The sequence below is a fragment of the Aristolochia californica genome, unplaced genomic scaffold (assembly GCF_029961685.1).
Source record: "Aristolochia californica isolate CCGP_79_NKW_82.1479 unplaced genomic scaffold, dmAriCali1.0.hap1 SCAF_1, whole genome shotgun sequence".
NCBI classification, from domain to species: Eukaryota; Viridiplantae; Streptophyta; class Magnoliopsida; order Piperales; family Aristolochiaceae; genus Aristolochia; species Aristolochia californica.
In genome coordinates, this window is record NW_027181770.1 from 10,077,871 (window position 1) to 10,087,510 (window position 9,640).

General features: G+C 37.3%; 1 protein-coding gene across 1 annotated transcript in view; it reads right to left on the bottom strand.

Moving 5' to 3' along the window:
• The window catches only part of LOC137946046 (polygalacturonase-like), a 29,705-nt gene extending 21,353 nt beyond the window's left edge, over positions 1 to 8,352 (bottom strand). Inside the window, exons 1-3 of the mRNA XM_068792216.1 lie at positions 8,041 to 8,352; positions 7,671 to 7,960; positions 1,949 to 2,102 (exon numbers count right to left, since the gene is read on the bottom strand). Of these exons, the coding sequence (XP_068648317.1) occupies positions 1,949 to 2,102; positions 7,671 to 7,960; positions 8,041 to 8,352 (756 nt within the window). The remainder of the gene's footprint in view (positions 1 to 1,948; positions 2,103 to 7,670; positions 7,961 to 8,040) is intronic.
• Positions 8,353 to 9,640: the final 1,288 nt, after the last annotated feature.

Sequence of the window (9,640 nt, forward strand, 5' to 3'; positions counted from 1 at the left end):
AATTAGTTAAAGCTTACGTGTCACATTTGACTCTACACATGGACAGTGGACTGGTCAAAGTTGGGTACTTTTAAAAATAAGTTCAAAGTGAAGAAATTTATTGAAATAAGTTTTTAAACAAGGTTAATTTAAAAAATAAATATCAAAAAATATTTTTTTTATTTTTAAATAATTATCTTTAGAAAATATTTTGAAAATTAAAAATTAAAAAATTCAAACAATTAAATATTAAAAAGTACCAATTTATTATTCAAAATTTTTACTTAAAATTAATTATTTTTAAAATATTTAATAATTTTTAAATTTTGAAATATTTTCAAAAAACTAAAAAATATTTGTTAATATTTTTATAAACCAAAATTTTACTTCAAGAATACATAATTAAATTTTTTTCAAAAAATAATAAAAAAATAATATATTATTATTAAAAGACTTAAAAAAATAAAAAGATTTATTAAAAATCATTAACAATTATTTTAAATATTTTCCATTAAAAATTAAAATTATTTTAAATATATATGAGAAATCATAAAAAAATAATTTAAATATATTTTAAAAACCATAAAGAATATTTTCAATATATTTTCAAATTATAAAAAATAATAAAAATAAAAAGTATTCATATAGAAAAAAATTAAAGTATTTAAAAAAAATTAACAAATATTAAAAAATATAAATATTTTTTGAAATTTTTTATTTAATTTTAATAATCAAAATATTTAAATATATTTTTAAAACTGTTAAAAATATTTTAAATATATTTTTAAAAATGTTAAAAATATTTTAAATATATTTGGATAGCTATTGAAAATATTTTAAATATATTTGGATAGCTATTGAAAATATTTTAAATATATTTTAAAAATGATTAAAACCTATTTTAAATATATTTTGAATTTTTTTATATTTTAATTTATTTATAAAATGATTATAAAACTTAAATAGATTTTTAAATTATTTTAAAGTTTTAAATATATGTCATAAAATTATTTTTAAAATTAAAATATATTTTTAGACGATTTAAAAAATTAAATATATTTTAAAATGATAATCAAAATTAAAAAATATTTTTAAATTTTTTAAAAGTAATTTAATTCTCTCACTTTGCTCTGCCATTATAAATAGGGAATTTTTATTTACTACCCTTTTTTATAAAATAATAAAAAAAAATCCAACTTTTAACTTAATATCACAAATACCCAATTTTGACCGTTTACTGCACGTTTACAGTCGAAGGTGACACATAGTCTAACGCATATCACCTGCCACATCATCGGGAAGCCACTTCATTCTCCATGTAGAATACCACGTCATCAAATAAATATTTAGAAAAGATAATATTTTAGATAAAAAATTTTAGTATAAAAAAAAATGTTGAAATTATTTTAAATAAAATAATATTTAAAAAAAATAAAAATATTTTAAAAATATTTTATATTTATTAATATTTTATTAAAAAGATTCATAATAAAAAAATATTTTAAATATATTTTAAATTTTATTAAAAAATATTTTTGACATATTTTAAAATTAATATTTTTTAGAAATTATAAATTTATTTAAATTTTTTTAAGAAAATACTAATATATTTTAAAAATATTTTAGATATTTTTAAGAGTTAAATATATATTTAAAATATAAATTAATTTTTATATTTTTTTAAATATTTGGTAATAAAATGTGTACAGATAAATTAGTTTTTAAAACACTAAAGTAATTTTTTCAAATAAAATTTTTAATTAAAATTTTTTAATCGATAATAAAAATATTGCTTTTCCTGGAGATAAGCTCAACACTAAACTGAGTTCAAGAGCTCCCAAACACAATCCAATCCACCTCACCAATCTCATTTGCATTATACAAAAGAAGGTTAATTTATTCATCTATTTAACTTGAGAACATCCCCAGAGGATCTGAGATCCAATCCCCTGAGAACGTTTATCATAACGAGGTTCATAAAGCGCACATCTCTCACGAATCTGGTACTCGGTCTTCCCCAGGACTTTTTACTCACCCCGTTTTGAGTTCCCCTGAAGACCACCGTTTTCACTGTTATGTTCTGGACACCTTCTTCTTTGAATTCCTGAGCCAGGCTCCCAATGCTGCCACAGATTCGATTTCATACACGAGAAAGTTAGGTGACCTTTTACTGGAGTCGGCCGTTAACTTTTATATATTCATTCTTACTATTAGAGTTTTAGGAACGGAAAGAGCCGTTGCTCGTCGGACTGGCGCAGTCGGGACGACGAAGACGAAACGACGAAGATGGTTGAATCGTAAATTCAAAATATATCCGTTACCTCTGTTTTCAATTACATGTATCTTTATACATTAAGGAAAGGGAAAAGGGTAAAATGGTAAATTACAAAAATGAAATAATAAATAAAATAATTACATTCTAATACTCCCCCTCAAGGTGGCTTGTAAATATCCTTGATAGCCATCTTGGACAACAAAGAAAAAAGTTGGGTAGAAGGAAGAGGTTTAGTGAACATGTCGGCTAACTGGTTCTGAGAACGAATGGGAAGTAACTTGAGGGCACCCGAAGTGACCCGTTCACGAACAAAATGACAATCGATCTCAATATGTTTGGTACGCTCATGGAATGTGGGGTTTGAAGCAATATGAATCGCAGCTTGATTGTCGCAATAGAGCAATGCAGGAGATGCAATCTTGACTTGAAAATCTTGAAGAAGTTGCTGCAGCCAAATAATTTCACTGGCAGTAGAAGAAAGAGCCCGATATTCAGCCTCGGCGGAGGAGCGAGAGACGGTGGTCTGCTTTTTGGCCTTCCAAGAGACCAAAGAATCCCCAATGAAGATGCAAAAACCTGTAGTAGATCGGCGAGAATCAAGGCATGATCCCCAATCAGCATCGGAGTAAGCGCGGACCTGCAAGGAAGAAGTAGAAGAAAACAACAAACCTTGACCAGGGCTGGTCTTGAGATAACGAAGCAGGTGATGTACTGCCTGGAGATGAGGAAGGTGGGGTTGAGCCACAAATTGAGTGAGCTTGTGAACGGCAAAAGTAATGTCGGGACGAGATAAAGTGAGATAGAGAAGTTTCCCAACAAGCCGTCGATAGTGGGTTATATCAGGAAGCAGGTCACCATCAGTGGTAGTTAAATGAAGTTTGGGATCCATGGGAACATTAGTGGGTTTACAAGCTAGGTAACCCGAGTCTTCAAGTAATTGTAATGTGTAATGGCGTTGAGAAAGCACAATACCGGCCTGAGACTGAGCAATTTCAAGACCAAGGAAGTGCTTAAGACAACCAAGATCCTTGAGCTTGAACTGAGTATGCAGAAATTGTTTGAGCTCAGCAATAACACTAGAGGAAGGGCCAGTAAGGATGATATCATCCACATAAACTAATAGTGCAACAAAGGAGGAACCATGGCCTTTGGTGAATAGAGAGTAATCGGATTTCGATTGGAGAAAGCCAAAATTGATTAAAACATGAGAAAATTTGGAGTACCATTGCCGCGAAGCTTGTTTGAGACCATAAAGAGACTTGTGAAGTTTGCAAACTAGTCGGCGGTGAGATGAAGGGGACTCCCCCTGTCTAAGGTAGCCAAGAGGGAGATCCATATAGATCTCTTCAAAAAGATTACCGTTTAAGAACGCATTGTTGACATCAAGTTGAGCTAGATGCCAATGATGAGAGGCGGCAAGGGCAAGAAGAACCTTTACAGTAACCAATTTGGCCACGGGAGAAAAAGTGTCAACAAAATATAAACCTTCTTGTTGTGTGTAGCCTTTGGCTACCAAACGAGCCTTATATCGCTCAAGAGAACCATCAGATTTAAGTTTGATTTTATATATCCATTTGCAACCAATGGTATGTTTATCAGGAGGCAGAGAAGTGACGGTCCAGGTTTTGTTGGCTTCCAGAGCATTCAATTCGTCCCTCATAGCTAACCTCCATTCAGGGCACTTCACAGCTTGGTGATAGTATTGGGGTTCAATTTTAGCAGAGACATTGAGTGCAAACTGTCTGTGCGAATCAGAAAGTGAATGATAAGAGAGGTAGTTAGAGATCGGATAAGACGTAGAGGGTAAAACAGATGGAGAGGAACCAGCAAGTAAATTGCAGTGATAATCCTGCAGATAATGAGGTGGATGGGTCGTCCGAGTAGATTTGCGAAGGGAAGTACTTGTAGATGTGGAAGGAACAAGCAATGGAAGATTATGAGTTGGAATATCAGCAACGGGAGTAGCATAGCTAGCGGGTGAATCATAAATAGGGGAAGAATCAAGTTCTGGGAGAGAAGGAGGTTGGATGAAGGAGTGGGGCAGAACCAAATCAGGAAAGGGATCAAGAACTATATTGGAATGGGTGATGGTATGAAAAGGGAAAACTTCCTCATGGAACGCTGCATCTCTAGAGATAAAAACATGTTTGGTCTCCACATCGTAGAATTTATATCCTTTCACACCAGCTGGATAACCAAGAAACACACAAACTCGAGCACGAGGGTGGAACTTAGTTCGATGAGCAGCTAAGGTGGAAACAAAAGCTAAACAACCAAAGACGCGAAAAGAGGGATAATCAGGAGCGGTGTTGTATAGCAAATGAAAAGGCGTGTTGTTTCGCAAGAGAGGAGAAGGAGTTCGATTAATCAAGAAAACCGCGGTAAGAATGCATTCTGTCCAAAAAGAGACTGGAATTCGGGATTGGAAGAATAGTGATCGAGCCACATTCAAAAGGTGTTGATGTTTTCTTTCAACAACTGAGTTTTGCTGAGGTCTTTCAACACAGGAAAACTGGTGCAAGACTCCTTGAGCTTGAAAAAACTCAACAAAAGATAACTCAGGGGCATTGTCAGATCGGAAAACTTTGATTTTAGCATTAAACTGAGTAAAAACCATTTTAAAGAAACGCGGTATCACGGAGATAGCATCAGATTTAGTCTTTAATAGATAGATCCAAGTAAATCGAGTGCAATCATCAACAAGCGTTAAGAAGAAACGATGGCCAGTGTGAGAAACAGTCTGATAGGGTCCCCATATATCACAGTGCACAAGATCAAAAGGAAATTTTGATAAGTTATTGTGAGACGCAAAAGATAGTCTACGTTGTTTAGCAAGAGGACAAATATAACAAGGATCTGATTTATGTAATTTAGTTACATCGCAGTTCAACTGATCCTTCAAAAATGCAAGTCGCTGGAAAGAAATGTGTCCTAACCTATTATGCCAAACATGGGCTGAAACATTGTTAACAAAAACATGAGAAACAAAATGCAAATTTTGAGCACTGAGGACATAGAGATCTTGGACTTTGTCACCCTTGCCAATCGTCCTCTGGGTGGATAGATCCTGGATAACAAAACAATCAGGAAGGAAACTTACAGTAAGGCCAGAGTCAGTAACTAAAGCACTAACAGAGATCAAGTTGAATTTGAATTGAGGAACAAATAGTACGTTTTTAAGCACAAGGTGAGGATGCAATTTAATATCACCAGCATGATGGACTAAGAGTTGAGTATTATTGGGTAAAGTAACTGTAGTGTGAGGGATAGCATGCAAGGAAACAAACACAGGAGCGTGAGAGCAAATATGTCGAGTAGCTCCTGAGTCGATAATCCATGAGTGAGGTGAAGAAATTAAAGGATTTAAGGATACAGAAAAACAAATACCTGCCACGCAGTTGGATGTAGAAGATTCCAGAGCAGTGGTGACTTGTGCGGAGCTACTCAGATGTGTGGAAAGCATAGACACGAGCTGCTGGAACTGGGCGGAGTCAAGATTCGGCATGAGACTCCCAACAGAAGTAGAACCGGGGCTATCAGCAGCAATAGAAACTTGATGAGCAGCAGCATGAGAATGTTGCGTGGGTTTGGAGGCAGGTCCAGTCGGATAGCCATGGATCTTGAAGCACCGAGCAATAGTATGGCCAACAAGCTTACAATGAGTACAATAATACTTATCTTTGTTCGGATTCCGGGGAGCATGGTAATTCTGATTTCGGGAAGTATTGGGGTTCGGATTCCGGGGAGCACTGTAAGTTGAGTGAGATTTCTGAGAGGCTTGTGGGCCAGGTTTAAGAACGTCGGTCTGCCCAGATTTAAACGCGAAGGCCATTGTGTCGGTGGGGGTGTGCGAACTCGAGGCATAAGGGTTCCGCCGTTGTTGTTCCTCTTGGACAACCAGAGAAAAAACCCGATTAAGAGGAGGCATCGGATCCATGAGAAGCAGCTGACCACGAACATGGGAGAAAGAGTCATCAAGGCCCATCAAGAAGGACATGACATACTCCATGTTGTGGTAATCAATAAGGTCCTTAACGCCACCACAACATTTGCCACAGGAGCAATGAGGGCGGTAATTGTTCAGTTCTTCCCAAAGGGTCGTCAGCTTCGTGAAATAAGTGCTAACAGAATTCTTGTCTTGGCGCAAGTTCATCAATTCTCGTTTAAGTTGAAAAATGCGCGGACCGTTGCGTTGTTGATAACGATCCCGAAGAGTGAGCCAAATTTCGCGGGCAGAGGCAGCAAACATAACACTCGCAGATATTTCCTTGGAAACCGAATTTAAAATCCAAGATATGACAATATGGTTATTCCGGGTCCAGGAGTTGAGCAAAGGGGGATCAACACTTTGAGGTTCAGGTATGGAACCATCAATAAATCCCACTTTGTTTTTCACGGATAAGGCGAGGGTCATTGCACGGCTCCAACTGGTGTAATTTTCACCGGTAAGTAACTGCGAGACAAGAACTTGCCCGGGGCTGTCTGAATGGTGAAGAAAATAGGGGTTCGATGGCTCGTCAAAAGTGGAACGAGTCAAACTGGTACGAAGACCAGAACCGGAAACACCCGTCGATGAATAAGTCTCCATTAAGCCCCCAAGGAAAAATCTCCAAAGAAATGAAAGTCTTGTAGAATTCAACAAAAAATGTGATCAACAAAGATACCACAGCACACCTCTCGCCCAACCACAAAGGTCCAGAAAAAAATAAAATTGAAATAAAAAATAATAATAAATAAAAATGAAATAATAAAAAAAATAATAAAAAAAAAATACCACACCTCTCGGCCAATCCAGAGGCAAAGACGTCCAGAGAGCACAGCTCTCGGCCAAACCAAAAAAAAATTTCACACCTCTCGGCCAATCAGAGGTAAATCACCCCTCACGGAAAAAAAAAAAAAAAAAACAGAGGCCGAAGTCTGTCGAGAAAAAAAAAAAAAAAATTTGGGGGGGGGGACGACGAAATCTAACCTTTTTGTCTGAAGATCCGCCGAAATAGAGAGCTGAAGTCAGCCACTGCCAGAAAGGTTCCGCCGGAAAGGTCGAAATAGGCAATAGCCAAAGCCAGTCGCCGGGAATAGGTCGCCGAGGACCGTTGCCGAAAAAAAATGTCGCCGAAATAGACGAGAGAAGGCCCGCCGACCGAAAATATTCAGAGGATGAGGATCATCCGCTCTGATACCATATTAGAGTTTTAGGAACGGAAAGAGCCGTTGCTCGTCGGACTGGCGCAGTCGGGACGACGAAGACGAAACGACGAAGATGGTTGAATCGTAAATTCAAAATATATCCGTTACCTCTGTTTTCAATTACATGTATCTTTATACATTAAGGAAAGGGAAAAGGGTAAAATGGTAAATTACAAAAATGAAATAATAAATAAAATAATTACATTCTAATACTTACTGTCATTCTTACCTGATTCCATGTCCAGGGCCACATACTATCCGCTCCATCCACATGTTCCTGGTTCCTGGCCCAATAGAGATACAGTCGTCGCTGGTTTTCATGGCGCTGTTGATGATGGTGACGCCGATGGACAGTTGGACGTGGACACCGTCCGTGTTGGGGCTCTCATCAGGTGCCAAGAGCTGAATCCCTTGAAACCTGATGTTCTTGCATAGGTTCACTGCAACATGAAAAAACTGGCTGTTGATTGACTTTAGGCCCCTGACGAGGACGTCTTCGGCACCGTTGAAGGCCAACGACTGCAATCGAAACGAGTATGAGTTATAAGTAAACCATAACCATGTCCTTTGCAGAGACTAAGAGAGGTTCAGGTACCAACCCGAGCTCCTTGAGGGCAGTTCCTGCCAGCAGTCTTGCAAGCCCACAGACCTTTCCCTCGGCCATCTAGTGTTCCGCCGTCGATGATAAGCCCCTTGACCTTGTTGAACAGGACCCAGTTTCCGCTGCCATATGCTGCATAGTTGGTGGAAGCCACTAGTGTACCGTCCATTTTCATGGTCATTCTGCTATTTCTGCAGGGACCTTCGAAGATGATCCGCTTGATCAAATATGATCCTCGTGGCAAGTAAACCGTCGCCGGCCTGACCCAGTCTAAAGAAAAAGAACCGAGCAGAAGAACCAGGGGTGGCATCGAACCGAGCCACTTCACAAGCGGCTCAAGCTTGGCTAGGTTCCAGCTCGATTCGATTTGATTTATCTGGATCTCGAACCAAGTACGAGACTTAAATGAAGCTTGTTTAAGTTAATGAGCCGAGCTCCACCGAACCATGATTCGGTTCGAAAGCTCGTGAGCCGGCTCTTCAACTTAACAAGGGCTCGGGACTCGGGGAGTTAGGAGGCGGTAGTGGGAGTGGGAGGTCGACTCTTCAAGTTTGTCTCTTCGTCTTTCGTTCTCTCGGGAATCATGGGGAGTAGAGAAATGGTGCTTGTCAGGCGGCAATTTAGAGAAAATAGGGAGATTTTGTCTTCTTATTCCTCATTCTCCCTCTTTGATTCCTTAATCTCAGTCCCAGTCTCCAATTGCTTACTCTCAGTCTCAGTCTCCAATTTTTTTCCTCTTTAATTTCTTCCTCTCTAATCTTCTTCCTCTTCAATTTCTTCCTCCAAATTCTTCCGCGCCGGCAGAAATGACAGAAAGGGGTAAGTTGTTTTATTCTTAATCTTCTGGTTTTTTTTCCGTCACCAACCTAACACTAAATTTTTTATTTTTATATTCTATATTCTATTATTTATCTTAGATTGAACGAACGCCTCATGTTGTTGTTGTTTTAGGAGCTCCTTACTACTCATTTATCAAAGGTAATATCTCTCAGCCTCTCGCCTACTGTTGATTTTTATGTTTTTAGCTCTTACTGTTCTATTGTGTTTTACATTATAAATGTTTTGTATTAATGTTTTAACTCACCACCTCTCGATCCTTAGATTCGGCACTCTGTGTTTCCTTCGCCTTTTTCCCACAAATTAAAAGGTTTAGAGAGCTCCATTTTCTCGAATCGTATTGTTTGAAGTGAAGATCCCATCAATACTTCGATAAGAAACTCTCCCTTTTGTCTGAATTTTCCTTTTATTCCTCGTATTTGGGAACTGTTGGAATCTCGTTTCTTACTCCAAAAGTGGCTTTTTGGATATATTGGTTCTTGTCATCTGAACTTTATCATCTTGATTTGTTGTGCCCGTTTGGGGTTTCAGTTTCTTTGTTGTAGATTGTCATTTTCTAGGATGTTGTGTGCTGGATCTTTAACTCTTTGTAGGGGATCACTTTGTCTTCATTGAATGATTTGTTTTCTGTGAGAACTTTTCGGCTTAGTTGTGGGGGATCAGTTTTATTGGTAATGAGAGAAACATATTTCTGTTTTGAAACCTCTTCTTCCCCCTTCCCTTTCACTTTTTCCTTCTTTGTTAATTTCCCACACATTATT